Genomic DNA, 19,348 nt, shown 5'->3' on the forward strand with positions numbered 1-19,348 from the left:
ACTTCATAATATTTATGATTTTTACCAAAATAATGGTATTTATTAAAAGTAATAAACAATAAGAGTTTGTAATCCAAACAACACAAAAATACGGCAAGGATACAATTTTGTTTGTTAAACAAAAACCCAAAAGATTTATTCTGTAATCTTCCATTACATTGCTGTGTTTTAATTGCGGCCCTGCTACATTTATTTTCTCTGAAGTTAACTAAAACTGTCACTAATTCTGTCAATCATCAAACCTGGCTCCCCGAGCAGTCGCATGCCTGAGCAGTCAGAAGAGAGACCGGCCCCCTCACCGCCGTCCAAGCATTAACACACAGTTATAAAGTAACCTGTAGGGACAGTCACCATGGAAACTTGTCTTATTATGCCAAAACCGAGAAATATAAAGAGAGAGAGGGGCATGTACCTGCCATTTCACAACACAACTTTGCCAGAGTTTCATTTTGTAGAGTTAAACAGATGGGTAACCCTGTTTGGGAACAAGTCAGAACTGGATCTGGACATTTTTTGGAGAATACTTCCAGTTACCTTCAAAGTTGTGGAGTGAATTAATTCACATATTTGTGTGGAATGAAGAGTTAGGCCTGGATTTCACCAATGGAGTCTGAAGTCGTTCCTTGAGGAACACTGCCTTCTTATTTAAGGTACTTTCTACCTTAACGGTTAGGTTTGTGTTGCATTTGTCCACTTATGTATTTGTTTCCTCTATCATGAGGTTTGATATTTATTCGATACATATCTTTACTCGACTGGGAGCATAAAGGCCCGTGCCATGGGGAATAGCAACACCAGGCCAAAGATTTGCCAAGTTGCGCCATCTCATGATCAAGCAATGGAAGAGGAGCCTTGTCTGCTTCCAGCCTCAAAGTGGATGATCACTTCTGTTCAAGGCACAGAGGCGCATGATAAAGGGATTCTGGGACAGAGGAATTCCAACCATCTGCCGCCTCCAACTGGAATACAGGAAGTGCCTCTGAATGTCGATTCAGAAACAGGTCAGTAACTTACTGACTTTGAGTATATACTGGAAATAATAGAATAGAATAATACTCTAGTTACAATAAGCACAATGTTTCATATTTATTACCTCCGACGTTGAAAGGAAACAATAAAAAAATACATTATGATGTACCCACTCATGCTTATAGGTTATTAAGGTAATAGCTGCCAAATTTACGCCTGACATTGTTAGTCAAAAACTGTTTAAATGTCTTATTCATTTTTAAAGCAGTTAAATTACACGCAGTGTTATTTCACTTTGTCATCGAAACATTGCTTTGTTTGTTGAAGCAACCCAACCGAGTAACATTCACTAGTGACTTGTGGTCAACAAAATGTTTTTTAAAACAATTAGAAATCAGTTTTGCAAAATGACAAACAATTTAATATTTTTATATTTTTAACAAAACAAATTTTTTTTACTGGCCTTGCTTTTACATTTTATTGATGTCTGTGTTAAGTTGTGACATGTAACCCCCAGGATCTCAGAGGGTCTGCGGTAAAACTGGTGAGAGTATTATAAAGTCTTACCCACCACAACCAGCAAAGGTCTGAACAAATGCTTTTAGAAAGTTTGTGTGTTCATGACTTTAAATGATTTTAACTTGGATTACACATCTAACCATGAACATTTAACTCGTAGGGATGGCAACCATTGGCCTCAATGAATACATGCATGGCAGAGTCTAAGGTGTTTTATCATGTTTTTTCTTCTATGATGAAATGATAACAATTTGTAGCTATTTCTAAAATCGTCATTTAAGAAGGTACTTAACGCTGGTTAATAAATATCATGTGTTACTGTTTAGGACACGGAATGGAGAGATGGGTCTGTCCACCACTATTCCACTCCCAGCCAGGGAGGGCACTGTGGGACCAACAACACAGTACAGGTCTGAGCGCTTTATTGGATGGAAATCTGAAATCCATTGATCTTTACACATTTCAGGCAAATAGTGTATTTATTTCCAAACTTTATGAATCTTCACTTTTTAAATGAACAGCTGTATGTGCATCAGTTTGCACAGTTTCTTCACCATTCTTCTGTTAAAGTCACCTCAATGAGGCTGAGAAATTGAATAGGCAGTAATACATTATGCAAGTTTAGGGAATGTTTGATTTTGGCACCATAAACTTTTTAACACATTTTTGATTTACATACTGTAAGAGCTGTAAATTAGTGTTTCGTGTAAAATTTGACGTCTTTATCTGTAATTTGGTCATTTTCATTAAATGTATGTAAAATTATAAATTTTTGCAAATATTTTGTTCCTACATTTAAATTTACAACATTGACTAAAATGCAATAACGTAGAAACACTGAATAACATAAAAAACTGTATAGGGGGCAATTCTCACTATTAACTAACCATTAACTACAACTTTCCCCCAATAAACTCTTAATTTGACGCATATTAATAGTTAAAAAGGTAGTTGTTATGAAGTAAAAATCATGTCAAAAAGATTTGCATGTGCAGGATAATATTTGTAAACGAATACATGACAAAGCAAGCATAAAATCAATTTGCAATAAAGTTTTGTAAAGGTGTAAATCAATCAGCAAGAGAAAGAAAACAAGTTTCATAATTCACAAATGCATATTTTTTCTCCCTTGTGACACCTCTGTCACATTATTTCTCATGCACTAGAATTCGGGATGCATTTCCACAGCAAAAATACAATGTAGCCATATTTATATTCTGGGGGGAGGCTGATGACATGACAATACGGCGGATGACTTTGTGATGGTGTCTAAAGACTAAAAGATGGATAAAGTATGAGAAGACTGACAGCTGGTGAGCACTGAGCCTTGACCCGTGGTCCCATTGGATCTGATTACGGTGTTGTCGGAGTGGAAAGTAGACTGGGGCGCAGCCATGGTGCCTCTGTCTCTGGGATCCACCAGCAGGGTACATGGGAATGGGAGTGGATCTCACGTTTTGGAAATCCCACTGTTGTCAACATTGAGATCTTTACAGTGCATTCAATACATGATCATCTCACAATTCTGTATATTTGGGTCTTTTTATGTAACATGTATATCGTGATTCATATGACCACACAATATTTCACTACTATTCAAAACTATTTGTTTTATAGCAATCTCAAAAACGTAATCTCTAAAACGCCACTAAAAACCAACTATGAAGTTGACCTTGCATGTATTTTATAGGAACATGCAAATGACACTAAAACTTACAAAAACACATCAAAGCTATTGTTAGATTGATCATTTTAAGCATTCTTGACCTTCACAGGGACACATGAAAGGTCTCCTCCTAGCACAGACGATGCACAGTCGCCAAGCAACCAAGAAGCGGCAGGCTCAACAGAAGTGCTTTAGAGATAGAAGGGGCAGGCAGAAGAGGGTCTACACCTCTGATAGTGAGTCCCTCAAGTAAAAACTCCATAAATTAAGGATTTTCCCAAAATTATTACTTTATTTATATTTGTGCTCTGTATTTTCTGTCTGAAATGTAGCAGTGGAAGGAAATGAAATGGATGATAGGCAGAGAGTCCGGCTCGTGTCCAGGCCAACACAAAGAAACATCTTCTGGGATGAGTCTGAGGGACAGATTTTAGATGTGAGGGACCTGATGCAGCCAAGTCCGGAGCTGATAGACCCTGACAGGTCGAAAAGCAAACCACAAACGGATCGTGGATTTGAGTCTGACGTTAAAGACTGGAAATTTGAAGGTCCAGTGATGAAAAGCTGCGGGAAATCCCTCTGCAAAACACATCTAGACAGAGGTTTGACAGAAACTGCTCAAAGGTCTTGCGACTTACCTTGGCTTCAGGACTGGAGGGAATTTAAAGAAAAACATCATGCAACTAAGAATGTACAAATGGACAGTAAAGAATGTATGTATGGACGATACTCTGTGTTATGTACAAAAAGATCTCCAGAAGAATGGGAAATTCAAAAATAAGTTGATCAGGCAAACTCTAAAAGAAAGTAGGATTCAGGCACAAGATATAGATTAATGTGCGACTTTCTGTAAACAAACAACATCATCAGGCCCGTTGCCTCCCACTGCATGGACACAAGCCACAGAGACATTTCTCAAAAATAGGCCTACAGAATGACTACAAATATTACTGCATATGATCAACACATATTACTGTGACAGCAGCACAAATCTGTAGCCTATTTATGCTTTATTTCTTGAGCTTCTTCTTTTGTACAGGTATATTTGAATAAAACCCTTATTCCCTGATGCTGTTGTTTGACTTTTTGAAATGATGTTACTCGAGGAGTTCATTCATGTGTTCTCTTGACGAATACTGTCAGTTAGTAGAATAAATCCATATATACTTACTTGCGGCCGCAATGCAAAGCTCTGATGTGGGAGCAATAGCTCGAATCCGAATGAGAGCATGCGTGAACGAGCCCTTCGACTTTGTTTAAAGAAAGTTCTAAAGAAAAGAACAACACAACTTAAACAAAAACATGAGCATCCCAAATAAAGTGTGCTTATGGTGTGTTGCTTTTCTATTCCAGCGTGCTTCTTGCTTGTATGCTGCGCAGTTCACCGTACACCAGTTATGTGTTCCGTATCTACTTGAATGATTCCATTTAAAGACAGTTTCATAAAAGGGATAGTTTACTCAAAATATAATAATTTCTGACTCAAATATAGTTTATTCGAACATCGTTACTTACCCTTACGTTGTCGAAAACCTGTATATGATTCTTGTTTTAAACACAACAGAAGATACTGTACATTTAGAAATGTCTCAATGCTTTTGTGTGCATACAATGGATGTCAAAGGGGTTCAGTGTTAACATTGTTCTTTTTCAATAGTCAAAGGTTCGAACGAGTGAATGATGACAGGATTTGATGAGAAAATCGTTCTCATTCTCTATCAATATCAACAATGAATGTCCTGGCAACATGTAAAATGGAGCTAGTACAACATAAAACTACAGGATGCAAAATATTGCCTGCTTATCGTTATTGGGAAATCCCAGAAAATATCTACCCCACACCCTAGACATCACTTCTGACCACTACTGTAAGTTGCGTAACTAACAATATTTTCTGTATGTGGCACCCCTAGCACCCTTGCTCCACCAATTGAACTACAGGAAATGAGTCACCATATTGACTTTTATAAGAACTTTTAGGAGCTTCAGTTTTAAATCACTTTCCCTTTTTAAGCAAAACCATGTCCATACGAACATCAGCTTTAGAGGAGATGCAACAGATGCAAAGCCATTATGCATGGCAAACAGCTCTTAAAAGACGTTCAAGTGAGAACACAAAGCACTTTATAAATATGCCTGCCAAGGTGAGTGCTTATCTATATCCTCACGGCTGTGAATCATGGTAATTATCATGTTAAAATAAACATCGTAGTGGTCTTGAGTACAGCTGTCCCCTCTTCACGACAATAAAAATGAATTTTAACAGATTTAAATTAATAGCAAAACTAATTAACAGCCATGAATAATGCAATAAGACCCGCATTGAGCAACGGTGTCTGTCGAGTAGAACTGTAATGATGCCTTATTTCTTTAGACTTAAAAGCTTATTTGTACTTGAATAAAAAAAAATCCTTACAACTATTGAAAAACTAGATCAAAACCACAACATAAACCTAGAAAAAGATAAATAACAGAAGGTTTCAGTCAAATATTTTCATTTAGTAAGAACAAGCTCTCAAGTTTGCTTAAAAATCAAATAATTTATTTATAATTTTTAAACCAGGTCTGTTGTCCACTTGAAAACAACGAAATTTTGTCTGGGGTGACATTGGGAAAAAGGGGCGGAGAAAAATGTCATCAACATGCAAACTGTTTTTCTTCTCCCCAAAAGAATGGATCCATGTAAGAGGTGCAGGTCTTGCTTGTCTAGATCATCCGCTGAAAATACAAGAGCGTCCCTAACTACAACATCATTTCCACCTATTAAGATGGTGAGAGTTAGCCACAAGTGCAGATTCAAAATTAGTCTCCTTACTGAATGATTCCACCATGAAAGATTTCTGCAGATTAGTGTCCATGCCATATGAGATCTTACCCAGCTAGAACCTGCCAGCTGATCATTGTCAGTGTTTGTGGGGATAACCTTCAATGGACTGCTTGCTTACAGTAATAAACCACAAAGTCAAAAAATGGCAGTGCAAAAAACACGTTCAGTCATGCCAACCACAATCTTAAGCATTCAACCCATATGAGAATATAGGCAGCAAGGATGGCATAAATGAATTACTGTCTGTACAAGTTGGCATCTTGTGTTAAACTTGGAACTAAATTCACATCTGCCATCTGATTTTTAAGATGGTGCGTTTGTAAAAGAAACTACCTAATGATCTCCAACTCAACATCTATTGAAGGCCATAAAAGGAATTTAAAAGTAAACTGTGGTTCATAACAACCACTGAAAGATGCCCCTTGAAAAGCGAAAGAACTGAACAGAAACCTGAGCCATACTGGCATGTCAAAGGTGCTGTTCAGATTTGGGGCAGGGGGGGTTGGGGTTTACATCTCTGGGAGATGTACCAGAATTTGGGCTCAACTAAAAATAAATGAAAAACAGAAAACAATCAAAAATGCAGCATCCATCAGCAAAACAGGTAAATTTAAGCGTACACTTATATAGCATATTCATTTCAAAAGAGCACCGTAGCTCCGTGGGGAAAAACTGATCTTCAAAAACGACACAAAACAAATATATACATTTAGCAAATCAAAAACATGTTTCCCACTCAAACCAGCAAAAATGCAATGTTTTCTTTTCCATGAACTCGTGAGCCAGCAGTAAAGCAACGAGGGGGCCATTGGCAATGAATGGGAACACAAACCAATGTTTTCAAAATGCCTCGACACAGACAAATTACGATGCGGGTGAGTGATGGCACAACCTGCCACAGCACACTACTGTTAAATACAATCCAATAAAAACGATAACCTCTCAAACCACCTTCATTTTCCTCTCTTAGTTACACAAATCTAAAACACAACGTTGTTTCGCATATGATCAACACGATTGGCCTGTGTGTCATAAACCAGGCCCGATGGGTCTCTTTAAAGCCACAACCAGCATCAGAGAACTGATGAGATCAATATGCTGCCCCCTACTGTTTAACTAAGGCAGTGGCTGACAAGGGAATTTCACCCTATTAAATCAGTGCAAAAACGAGAAGTGCATCTGTTTGAGGTTTGTTATGCTTCAAAAAATCTGTCACATTTGAAAGAAATCCTCTAAAATCAGGTCAAACGTCAACAGGGTGTATCAATGATGAACTATAAACACTGTGGTTGAAGTTAATGGTAAATACTCGACTCACTTTCAGGCAGGAACAACTGATTGGCCCATTTGGTTATTTACTTTCATTCGACAAGCTGACCAAAACACTTCAAGCCAAACTGTTTGTTGAGATTTGCTTTAAGTAGCATAAAACGGAATCAAACAATTTCCTCCAAACACACACACAAAAATATTCACATAACTCAATATGGCATACTGTGAGGAAACTAATATGACTGCCTTAAAAGAGCAGAGACAACCACATTGTTTCGCAGTATTCAGGGTAACGTGTCTGTGTGTTCACGTACGCTAGTTTGTCTTGTAGAAAGTCACGTCGCTTCGATCAAACTTCTAAAGCTTACGGAGCTCTGCTCAGTGTTTTCCCGAACATAAAATAAACACATAAAATAAACCAAACCGCAGACCCCCACAAAAACAACGCTAAGCGACAGGCTCCAGTACGATCACGACCTGCAATGCTCCCGTGCACCCTCATTTAGAAGAAAAACAATAAAACAACAACAAAAAGATTAACGTCCAGAGTAGTTTTCGTTGAGTCAGCTTAAACACACATTTCCATCCCGGTTCATAAAAAAAATTTAACATCAGGTGTGGTGCACTCTGCTTTCTTTAAGCCGACGCCGTTGACCCGTTCCGGCCGGTCTCCACCGCCCGACGGAAACACATGAGGCTATCGACATCTGAGAGCAGATCCACCACATTTTCCTTTTCAGCGTCTTTGTAATATTAGTACCCAACTTTCTGTATTTCGTTTATCTTTTCTTTTTTGTAATAATCTCTGTTTCGCACAAAACGTTCGTAAAACACTTTATTATGATTTGTTGATTTTTTTTTCCCCCCTCAGAGTTTCCCCTTCATGGCTCAGCAGAGGTCGAGTGTCTTTCTAGTCAGGGGAAGCAGATGATCTGAGCCGTAGATGGGCTGGTGCAGAGGAAGAGGACGCCAAGAGGGATGAAGAAAGACTTGAGGAACCCATTCGTTAGATTTAGCGAAGCCAGAGTTTGAGCCGGAGTGCGTCCACTCCGTTTAAATAATATCTAAACAGCCGCTTGTCCCTGACAAAGCCCAGATTCTCATAGAGCTTCAGGGCTGATTTGTTGGTGATCTCTGTCTCGAGCACAACCTGAAAATGTAAACAAAGCATACACAAGAGGTAATGTATAAAGTGCAGATCCTAATCCAGACTGTAACAACAGATTAAGGAATACAGAAGATAGGCTGTATTTAGAATGGAATGAAGAAGAGTCAGATTAGGTCATAGTTTACAACATCTTTATGAGTCGGGTTTGGGTTTAAGGTATACAAACCCTGTGTCTCGATAAGCTCCCTCGTTCAATAGTCAGGGCACAGCCATTTTAAGGGCTGTCTAATTCGCAAAATCCTTCCAATGCACTGAAACGTTTGTTTCTGTGTGTTCCCACAATGCACCGCAAAAACCAGGGAGCATCCCTATGTTCCCTTACCCAATGAAGTTTAACCAAAATCCCAGTCAACTCAATGAACTTCATGAAACGCGATAGAACTTTTGAAAAGAGGAACGCTTATTTTATGTTGTGTATACACAAACGTTGCTAGACGGGCAGGGTACACAATCTAGTTAACAGTTAAATATAATTATCGACCAAATTCGTGCACTAATATGTAACAGAATAATGAACGTGTTTCTCATATGCACTGTACTGGTTTTGCCGGAATGTCACAACACGCTTAAGCAGTCACGTCACAGGAAATTAAGTGAACAGTGTCCCAATGTGAAGTGTGCCAGGGTCCTTAAAAGAGCCCGAACCCATGTACACGATATACTGATGGATGACTTTGGGAATAAGGGTGCGGATCGAGACACAGGGAAAGAAGCTAATATTCAGTATGCAGTAGTTACACCTCAACTGGTATATGCAATATGCAAATAGGTAGTTGATACCGTACATGCGTCCTATGGTGTGACATTGCAAAAATGTAGAAACCAAACTGTTAATAAGAAGTTCTTTTACATTATTAATATTCATAATATAAAAAAGCATGAGATTTATCTTCATTGTTAGTATTTCTACGTATGTTTACTGTCACACCATATGACACATTTACAATATATCTGTCAACTACCCAAATGCAGTAGCGTTTCATTCTAAACAAACTCACTGTATGTATTCAATGCTACATTACTCTCACCTCATCACAATCTCCCTCCACCATGGCATAGATGGCCTTTTTCACCAGGTTGGTTCCTAACAAATGCAAAAGTAACGCTTTTAACCATTCAGAATACAATTTCAAAATATATCCATTGAACATGGTACAAACAGGCCATTTCTCCTGGAGTCTTAAGCTAAATTTTAAATGCACAGCAGCTTACAATATTAACATCATAGTAAATGTATCCATGAACTGATAAACAGTCTCTGTGCTTCATATTAAGAGACAATGGGTCTCATTCACTAAGCATTCGTAGGCACAAATTTGTGCGTGAAACCAGCGTACGAACGCTTTCACGAACAAATCATGATTCGGAAAAACTTTCGTACCAAAATCTATTCTAAATATAAGAGAAAATATAGGAACAGTTGAAAGCACACGTACGAAAAACGTCTCTTTCTTTCCTTCGTTCTCTCCCTAAGACAAAATGACAAAATGCATGTTTCATCTTAGGAAAATAGTTATATATTTTAAATATATTTATCTTCAGTGCATCCGGAAAGTATTCACAACGCTTCACTTTTTCCCCATTTTGTCATGTTACAGCCTTATTCCAAAATGGATTCAATTCCTTATTTTCCTCAAAACTCTACAAACAATACCCCATAATGACAACGTGAAAGAAGTTTGTTTGAAATCTTTGCAAATGTATTAAAAATAAAACACATGTACATAAGTCTTTGAGTATGATGCTACAAGCTTGTCACGCCTATTTTTGGGCAGTTTCTCCCATTCGTCTTTGCAAGATTTCACAAGCTCCATCAGGTTTGATGGGGAGCGTCTGGCACAGTCATTTTCAGATCTCTCCAGAGATGTGCAATCAGGTTCAAGTCTGGGCTCTAGCTGGGCCACTCAAGGACATTCACAGAGTTGTCCTGTAGCCACTCCTTTGTTATCTTGGCTGTGTGCTTAGGGTTATTGTCCTGTTGGAAGATAAACCTTCGCCCCAGTCTGAGGTCTAGAGCGCTCTGGATCAGGCTTTCATCGAGGATGTCTCTGTACATTGATGCATTCATCTTTCCCTCGATCCTGACTAGTCTCCCAGTTCCTGCTGCTAAAAAACATGCTGCCACCACCATACTTCACTGTATGGATGGTATTGGCCATGTGATAAGCGGAGCCTGGTTTCCTCCAGACATGACGCTCGCCATTCAGGCCAAAGAGTTCAATCTTTGTTTCATCAGACCAGAGAATTTTGTTTCTCATGGTCTGAGAGTCCTTCAGGTGCCTTTTGGCAAACTCCAAGCAGGCTGTCGAGTGCCTTCCGTCTGGCCACTCTGTCATAAAGGCCCGAATGGTGGAGTGCTGCAGAGATGGTTGTTCTTCTGGAAGGTTCTCCTCTCTCCACAGAGACATCCTGGGGAACCCATCGGGTTCTTGGTCACCTCCCTGACTAAGGCCCTTCTCCCCTGATCGCTCAGTTTGGCCAGGCTGCCAGCTCTAGGAAGAGTCCTGATGGTTCCAAACTTCGATTTATGGATGATGGAGGCCACTGTGCTCACTGGGACCTTCAATGCTGCAGAAATGTTTCTGTGCCTCAATACAATTGTGTCTCGGAGGTCTACAGACAATTCCTTGGACTTCATGGCTTGGTTTGTTCTCTGACATGCACTGTTAACTGTGGGACATTATATAGACAGGTGTGTGCATTTCCAGATCATCTCCAATCCACTGAATTTACCACAGGTGGACTTCAATCAAGTTGTAGAAACATCTTAAGGAAGATCAGTGGAAACAGGAGGCACCTGAGCTCAATTTTGAGTGTCATGGCAAAGGCTGTGAATGCTTATGTGCATGTGCTTTTTTCGTTTTTATTTTGAATAAATTTGCAAACTTTTCAAACAAACTTCTTTCACGTTGTCATTATGGGGTATTGTTTGTAGATTTTTGAGGAAAATAATAGATGAACCCATTTTGGAATAAGGCTGTAACATGACAAAATGTGTAAAAAGTGAAGCGCTGTGAATACTTTCCGGATGCATTGTGTAATATATATATATATATATATATATATATATGTGTGTGTGTATAAAATAACGCGTAGATGTACATTTCATTTTAAAATTATGTCATCGTATACAGTGAAAGAATAAGAAAAGCTGTGTTAGACTTTAGCTCGAGCTGCACAGCGCTTTAACAGCCTGCTAACGGGAACTCTGCAAACTGCGTGTCTGTATAAAAGGTGTTTTATTGTGTATGATCTGACTTTGAGGACTGTGCACTTGGAATTACTTGTAAGATCGTGTTTGTATACAGCGTCACATGGGGTTGCCTGGAGTAAATTTGACTTAAGTCACCACAGGTAGTGAAGGAAAGGTTAGGCAGAAAGCCCTAATATGGAGATGGCTGGGGTGTGTTTTATGCAAATGACTAAACTTGTGCACGCGGCCACTCATTTCTAATATTCCGAATTCACTTACATTCGGACGAGGTTAAGAACAAATTCATGTGCATACGCACGTGTTGTGAGTTAGGCGGAACGTTTTCGTGGGAGGTTCAAATGTGCGTATAAATACAAAAAATATATGCAATTATTAGTGAATGAGACCCAATGTCTGTTGTCATTCTTAGACATTGGCTACTGTGTCAGCCGTCAGCTACGTACCAATGCCTTTCCTGCGAAACTTGGAGTCCACAGCGAGCATGGCAATGTATCCCCGACGGAACATCTTCTTATGCATGTCTAGCTTACATACAATGGCACCAACACAGTCTTTCTCCACCATGGCCTGTGACACAACACAAGGAAAGAGTCACCGTGACATGCTGCAGTTAGCTCGTCTCAAAAAGCATGAGGATAACAATGACACACACTTCCATAATTACGTTCCATCTGACAGTCCCAGCACCCTGACATATAAAGACATGTATCATAGTATATGTATCATAGTCGTTGCATGGTAACTATGGTATGCCACCGGTGTTATAATCATATTGCTATTGTATTATGATGACAAAGTAAATCTATCATTCTCAAAACAAAAATTACACAAAACATGCCATGGCAGTGCCATGATATAGCTATGGCATCAAATAGCGTTACTGTGGTACCTACACGGTACCATACTAATACCATGTTGCACGTCCGAACAAATAAAAAAAACTAAGTATGTAAGTAAGAAGAAAACGTGGTACTTATGTAAATGCGAAATGTAGAAAAGTATACTTGCTTCGTTTTCTTAGCTTTTTCATCGTGCATTGTTGAATAAATCAAGTACCGTAGTAAACAGACTAGTAAGGCAATGGTAAAATGTATAGATGCCTATTGCTGTTAAATAAGAAATGGACAAAATCAGGCAACACTTTTTGCAATAAATATTGGTGTAAATATGGTGGCAAAGCTTTCGATTACAAAGCACCAAATCTACAATACTACAACCACGTTTTATTTTAAATGGTAATGTGGCCAAACCACAGTTTCTGGGCATGTACTCGCACTGTGTTTTGGGTCATGGGAGGAAAAACCAAATCTCCCTAAACATAAAAACACTGACATTATTTTAAATGTACTTAAGCTTATGCAAATATATCATCATGTTTTTGGACATGCATTATGATAATAACATTACATTTCTGAACTTTACAACATGAAGGACGTGGTATAAAACAGTATCATGGTATAAGCATCCGATGCCGTCGATCCACCTTTGTATACTTTTTTTGTGAGAAGAGACACATAGTGTGCATGCCTCTATGACACAATGACAGATGGCTGATGGTGCATCTCTTCAACACAATGAAGAATGACAGAATGACATGATACATACCAGAAAGCAGAGCTGAGGCCAGTTGTGAATAAAGTACCTATAGGTGTATATGGAGTAGGGCTCAGACAAGTCTTTAGTTATGAGGCGGATTATATCAGGCATCTGTAGCTCAGACTCGTATCTCACGTATCTGATGGACTCGTCGTGCTCCTCAAGCGCGAGCCTCGACATCTCCGCCACCGGGGAACTGTCAGTCGCCGCCGTCTGCTCTACTCCAGCGGCCTGCGGGCCCGGGCCTAGCTCGCCCCCGTCCATGGCCGATCGACCCTGATCTATAAAGCCAGTCCTGCTACGTACATCGTTCTTCAGCTGACAAGAGCCGCTTTCCGTTATAGCCATGCTATCAGTGCAGTTTATCCCGTTGTTCGGCGGCGATTGGGTCTGTGATATATCGTTACAACGTTTATTTCTCGTTAAATTGTTTTTATCCGTGTGATCGACTTGCGTTTTGCCGGTGCCGCACGAATGATGATCAGAAGCGCCGGTTTGATTGTCGGACGCCCGGTGCTGGACGTGGTTCTGAAGGAGAGTGTGGTTACACTGGACCCCGTTCAGCTGGGCTGAGTGGAACTGGGCGCCTGACGCGTTGGGATGCACGTTGTTCAGGTTTGATTTAACGATCGCTTTATGGTCGTTGGCGTGCTGGTGTGGTCCCGGGCCGGGGGTGATGATGTCCAGTCCCCCATCGTTGCCCAGTAACGTGCATCCGTCCACGGGCAGTGATGAGATCTCGCTCGGGGATGAAGGCAGTGCGTTAGGCCCAGGCGGCACTTCAGCCATTCCACTGCATATAGTTGAAATGGTGACAGAAAACGGTGTCGGAATCAGCCTCTCACAGCAAACGACGGCGAGGACAGGCGTCCGTCCGACTGCCGGTACCCGATAAATGTAGAAATATTGTAAAGTTCGTGGACTATCTCGTGTCTGTTCCTGCCATTACTCAGTACAGTCCACACTGGCCTAGTATCTGCCGTAAAGCTGAGCGGGTTATTTACGACAGTATGTCGGCGCGTTACAGCGAAGGATGACGGGAAATGTAGTTTTATTGGTGTGTTTACAATACCGATGTGATTTTCTCATTTCGTTTAAATATTAGAAAATCAATATTTAATTGAAATACACGTCTGGAATCTCAACATGAATGTACATTCATATTCAAATATTTTAAAGTCCATTTGGTCTTTTTTGACTACATTTACTTTTAAGAAGAGCCACTAGATGGACCTATTCAACCAATGACTTGCTGTTTGATTCTAGTCAAGTTATTTGCTGGGTGTTTCGGGATTAAGAGTGTAGAAATGTTGGGGATTTTCACACGTTAAATTACTGTTTTAGTTATGTTTGGGATGTTTGCAAACATAGACGCCTTTCTAACAAATACATCAACAGATAGCATTGTTAAACTTGTGTTAAAAATCCAATTAACTTTTTAGTGTGTTTTACGTTTCTGATTCATTTCTAATCACCATTCAGAACATAATAAGAATTGTTATATGGGATTTATATAGCATTTGTTAATGCATATAGCTTGCAATATCTCAATAACAAATGTTAACCAATAAAAGACTATACATAAAGAATAGCCTACATGTAATAAATGTTCAATAAAACTAAACTTAAAAGATATCCTTTATTTGATTCTAGTAAAATTAGGCCGCAAATATCAGGAGAGTTGATCCAGGCACTGTGGAATTCTCACAGAAAGATGAAGAGAGGCAGAGGCATTGGCCGTTTCTATAGATGTAAACCTGTCTCCTGCCCAGTAAATGAAGAGCATCTTATAAGAGACAGGCTCCAATGATAAGATCAATCAAGATTTGCGTAAAGAGGAAATCCTTGTGAGAATGCAGCCCAGTTTTGTTCTTGCCGAGACGCAGCAATGCAATCCGTAGACATGGCAGACAATTCATCTCTCAGACAAAGGGTTAGGGTCAGGCTCCAGCTGAACTATCATCATTCTGCTGTCTTCTCTATGGGAATTCTCAGCCTTAATTGACAACCAATGCAACTAACCTTAAGCATTATTGTCTTTAGAGACAACGCATGTATTGGCCAGAAACATATGCTCTTTGTGTTATATGTTAAGGGTCACAGTATTCATGCTTGTGTTCCTCTAAAATAACAGCAGGTGTCAAACCCAAAATGTAGATAGGCATTTAGGAAAAGCAGGAATTGGTTACCTATAAAAATAATTAAAAGTCCTTTAGCTGTAAGTAGGACGACTGGTATTTTTAGAGCTCCATTCATTGCTTTTGTTGAGGAGAGAGAGCCCGAGACAGGCTTAAGTGGGACCTCTATGGGTCACTTTGGAAACTAATTAAGAACCTCTTTGGATACCGGTCTGGTATTTCCCTTGAACAATTAATGTTTCTCTCTCTTTCTCTGCCATCAAAATAAACTCTTTTCAAACCCATCGAACAAACACAGGGCCAAAGTCCTCTTGTGAGTGAGCTCAAGCAGCCCTTATACAGACCAGCTGAACAGCTAATAGGGAAAACCAAAAATTGAACGCTGGTTTTAGAGCCTAGTCTGAAGCAAAATAAGAGAAGAGTTTATTGAAACTTTTCTTTATTATTTCTCACAACTTAAGAGGCAAGTCAGTCTAAAATATGTGCAAATCAAAGCTTTTCTTTATGCATTGTTTTAGTTCATCCAAAAATATTTCTACTTTTATATTTAGAATTATATAAAGCTCTCTGTACAAACATTCATTATTCATTATCAGTTTCAGCTAAATAAAGTAGTCATGCATACAAAGACGAACATAGTGCATGTAAAGTGTAACACTGAAAATTTAATATTTCATCATGATGTGTTAGAAAAGACCACACAGTACAGTATATATCGTAAATGGAAGCTAACACTGTATGACAGTGGTTGGAATCTGTCAGCAGCAACATTTGCATATAAGATCATAGGCAATTTAACACAATGCTTCCTAATGCAGCTGCGATAAACATTGACAACGATTTATTAAGATAACTGATGCACTAGCGAGGTACTGTTACAGTATCATGAGTCCAGATGAGACCGGAGCATCACCTGTCGAGTTCCAAATGTAGTATTCTGAGGAGACCAGCTCTCGTGCTTGAGAAACAGAAAGAGAACAAAATGATAGACATTCTCATTTTACGTCCACGCGCTATTTCCATTACTTACAATGATGTATGTAAATACACTCACTGGTGACAATCCGTGGTTTAGCAGACGAGTAAACCTGCACAGAGTGTTGGTCCACACAACATCCAGATAAGGTCAGATCTTGTATACGGAAGTAAAGCTGCAAAAAATATAGCATTTAAATCTATACAATTTCTAAAGATGAATTTAACAGAAATGTCAAAAATGAGCAGAATGAATGCCAGGAAAGTAAACTGAATTATCAGTTCTACCAGTAGTAAGACAACCATCTTCAAATTCATCCTCACTTTTATATATGTAGTGAGTCCGGTGCACAGCGGATCTGCTGGTCCAGCAACAGTCCCGGAAAAATTAACAGTTCCCTCCAGTGATACTTCCCGTGATTTTGGAAACTTCTGACCTAAGGACAGAAAGAGAACCGTCATAAGCAACTTTGAAACAATAACATATATGCAAAACCGAGCCTGAAATATTGAGTTGACGTGCCAAGAACCCAAACCAGCAGGTTCTTCTCTTTAGACACCTCAAGCTGTCCTGAGCTCACTTTGACATCCACGTTTCCCATCAGGTTCCTGCGAAGAAGCATGCACAGCTAGGTCATCTTTAAAGGCATAAAATTTAGGCTTGCTATAACATTTAAATCACCCCAAGGCCTGGTTTCACAGACGAGGTTTAGCTTAAGCCAGGACAATGCCTTGGTTATATTAGGATATTTAAGTTGAAAAAAACAGGGTTTACATCTTGAGTGAAAAACACTGGCATTGACGTATAATAAGATTTTCAGTTAAGACACCGCAAACATTCCTTTTAGTCTGGGACAAACCTTGAGCCTTGTGTGTAAAACCAGGCACAATGTGTAAATTACTTAATGATTATGAGAGATAAAGAAATTAAGTTATTTATTATTAACATATTATGGTCAATAAGGTATTCTGGTTTGTGAACATTTATTACCGGTTGAAAAATGGAATGTGTGCCTCACAATACTCAAAGTAGTTTTTTGCACTTTCATGGAGTTTCAAAACCACATTCATCTTTAGATGATTTTCCTCTGCATTCAGCTGGTAAGAGCCAAGAATCGGTGGCACAGGTACCTAATAAACAGTTATTTAGCAATTAAAAACAGGTATGCCATGACAGGAGCATGAACCGGACCTTTAGCTCTACCTGTGAGGTATAACTGCAGAGTCTGAAAAGCTCCAAAGGAGGTGAGAACGGAAACTTGTATGGCCCTGAAAAAGCGGAGCCGTCGTTCTCCTCCACGCTGCAGGCAGTAAGGATGCTTGCATCCAAAGACGTTACACACGGATGGACAAGAATGTCCTGCAGTGGTGAGCCATTGGGTGGAAGTGTGAGGGTGACCGTCACATTGGGCAGAACACCTTCCACCTCACACTAATGCCAAGAGAAGAAAAAGAAGTAAGAACTATACCTTAAAGGGATGGTTCATCCATCATCATTTACCCACCTGCATGCCATTCTAAAGTAAACCTGTATGACTTTCTTAATTCTGCAGAATACCAAAGAAGATATTTCAAAGAACGTTTGGTGACCATTGTATGGACACACAACCACTGTGAATAAATTTCTGAAAATATATTGTGTGTTCCATTTGAACAACATAAGGGTAAATAATAATACCAGAAATGTTATATGTGGGTTAGCCATCCCTTATAAAACAAACATCAGAACTGTTCATATTATTTGAAAAGGAAGGACACTAACTTTGCACATAACCATGCCGTACACATCCCACAGATCCTGTCGAGTACTCTTGCCGTACTGCATGGACCTCACTTTCTCTGTAAGGCCCACGCTCACTACAGCCCTTCCGCGATGGACCCCTGCTTTCCAGGCTGGCTGTTTCTGAGCCCCCCCTGGGCTCGGAGCCACAGCAGTAGGCACAGTTCCACCGGGAGGGGGGGTGTCCAGTGGCCGTCCCAAAGGGCAAACCTGCAGGAGCACCGAAGGAAGAGCTGCCAGGCGGGACGCTAGCACATCAGGTTCTGGCAGTTTACCTCCAGGGCCACAGAGGAAATCCTGCAGGCCTGAGAGCAGAGCTAAGCCATGTGAGACTGAGGCCAGGCTGGGCAGAGGTGGCCGGGGCTCAGGAGGGGCCTCCACAAGAGGGAGGCAGGCTAAGATGATTGCTCCTTGAGTGACAGTGAGCACAGGCCAGAGAGTTCTCCCACCCGGGCCTTCCACACAGAGCTCCACAGCCGGTGAACGCTGTTGCCGGGCACAGTCATCCCGTATGTCTACGTAAGGTTTGTCAGGATCCACCTGCCCCAATTCTGTCAGGAGAAGATGAGGTAAAACACAGTCCTCCGGAACAGCCACATACTGAGCTCCAGCCAAGGATTTGGCACGAAACTCAGCTGTCGGGTACCGTCTAAACAAACAAAGAGTAAGTTGTATGAAACTTTTATCCAAATAGAAAATGAAGAGATAAATGAAAGGTCAATTTGTGTGCATTTCAGAAGAACAGCATACTGTGAAGAGTACACACACAGCTTAAATACTAGTATGGCAGTGGGGTATTTAAACAACCATGGGCTTAACCGGGCAACATGATGCAATAGATACACAGTTATTTCGCATTATAAATGTGGTTAATGGCAAAGAGAGCAAGCTTACCTGGAAAATCGCACTTTTCCAGATTCACCCTTCTCGTGGGAGACAACCCACAGTGCTCGTATGCTCATTGACGCTGCTATCTCTGTCCGTATGAGTGCGGATCTAATATAAAAGTGCAAGCATCTAGCGAAGTATGCAATAAACGTTGCAATGAACTCGGTTAAGCGACACGTTATTGTTGACCTATAATAACGTTTATTATTCTTCACAATTCGACACTTGAGGTTCTAAAATACAGCTGAGAAACTCGCCTCTGTCATGTTATTCCCATAGGACAGCATTTTCACTTCCTGTTTTTAGCCCTCACGTGACTTTGTGGGGCGTGGCCGC

The 19,348-nt window shown here is 40.1% G+C and overlaps 3 protein-coding genes across 3 annotated transcripts; 1 reads left to right on the forward strand and 2 right to left on the reverse strand.

The window, feature by feature from the left end:
• Positions 1–435: 435 nt before the first annotated feature.
• LOC306895912 (uncharacterized protein) lies at positions 436–4,224 on the forward strand. Its single transcript, XM_079459495.1, has 5 exons — positions 436–1,001; positions 1,487–1,554; positions 1,649–1,696; positions 1,815–3,390; positions 3,487–4,224. The coding sequence occupies exons 1-4, from the start codon at positions 779–781 to the stop codon at positions 1,902–1,904; spliced, it is 429 nt and encodes a 142-aa protein (XP_079315621.1). The 5' UTR covers positions 436–778; the 3' UTR covers positions 1,905–3,390; positions 3,487–4,224.
• Positions 4,225–5,677: 1,453 nt separating this feature from the next.
• naa30 (N-alpha-acetyltransferase 30, NatC catalytic subunit) lies at positions 5,678–14,256 on the reverse strand. The gene is made up of 4 exons (XM_079459479.1): positions 13,241–14,256; positions 12,079–12,202; positions 9,450–9,505; positions 5,678–8,403 (listed from the first exon to the last, which is right to left on the reverse strand). Exons 1-4 carry the CDS (start codon positions 14,018–14,020, stop codon positions 8,266–8,268), a joined length of 1,098 nt encoding a protein of 365 aa, XP_079315605.1. The 5' UTR covers positions 14,021–14,256; the 3' UTR covers positions 5,678–8,265.
• Positions 14,257–15,771: 1,515 nt separating this feature from the next.
• On the reverse strand, positions 15,772–19,327 carry ap5m1 (adaptor related protein complex 5 subunit mu 1). Its single transcript, XM_079458742.1, has 8 exons — positions 19,019–19,327; positions 18,107–18,773; positions 17,549–17,776; positions 17,336–17,475; positions 16,868–16,953; positions 16,669–16,781; positions 16,424–16,520; positions 15,772–16,327 (listed from the first exon to the last, which is right to left on the reverse strand). The coding sequence occupies exons 1-8, from the start codon at positions 19,084–19,086 to the stop codon at positions 16,245–16,247; spliced, it is 1,482 nt and encodes a 493-aa protein (XP_079314868.1). The 5' UTR covers positions 19,087–19,327; the 3' UTR covers positions 15,772–16,244.
• Between the last annotated feature and the right edge of the window lie 21 nt (positions 19,328–19,348).

The sequence above is a fragment of the Barbatula barbatula genome (assembly GCF_947034865.1).
Source record: "Barbatula barbatula genome assembly, chromosome: 6".
In the NCBI taxonomy this organism is placed as follows: Eukaryota; Metazoa; Chordata; class Actinopteri; order Cypriniformes; family Nemacheilidae; genus Barbatula; species Barbatula barbatula.

What these genes read in the sequence shown, in the direction of transcription:
- ap5m1 (XM_079458742.1), bottom strand. Translation starts at nt 19,086, where the DNA reads ATGAGCATACGAGCACTGTGGGTTGTCTCCCACGAGAAGGGTGAATCT. An exon ending in GGAAAAGTGCGATTTTCCAG is followed by an intron (nt 18,774 to 19,018) that starts GTAAGCTTGCTC and finishes TTGTTTGTTTAG; the next exon opens with ACGGTACCCGACAGCTGAGT. An exon ending in TCTGCAGTTATACCTCACAG is followed by an intron (nt 17,476 to 17,548) that starts GTAGAGCTAAAG and finishes ACTGTTTATTAG; the next exon opens with GTACCTGTGCCACCGATTCT.
- naa30 (XM_079459479.1), bottom strand. Translation starts at nt 14,020, where the DNA reads ATGGCTGAAGTGCCGCCTGGGCCTAACGCACTGCCTTCATCCCCGAGC. An exon ending in GGCCTCAGCTCTGCTTTCTG is followed by an intron (nt 12,203 to 13,240) that starts GTATGTATCATG and finishes GTTGTGTCACAG; the next exon opens with GCCATGGTGGAGAAAGACTG. An exon ending in GTTTCGCAGGAAAGGCATTG is followed by an intron (nt 9,506 to 12,078) that starts GTACGTAGCTGA and finishes TGCATTTGTTAG; the next exon opens with GAACCAACCTGGTGAAAAAG.
- LOC306895912 (XM_079459495.1), top strand. Translation starts at nt 779, where the DNA reads ATGGGGAATAGCAACACCAGGCCAAAGATTTGCCAAGTTGCGCCATCT. An exon ending in GAATGTCGATTCAGAAACAG is followed by an intron (nt 1,002 to 1,486) that starts GTCAGTAACTTA and finishes TGTAACCCCCAG; the next exon opens with GATCTCAGAGGGTCTGCGGT. An exon ending in CATGCATGGCAGAGTCTAAG is followed by an intron (nt 1,697 to 1,814) that starts GTGTTTTATCAT and finishes GTTACTGTTTAG; the next exon opens with GACACGGAATGGAGAGATGG.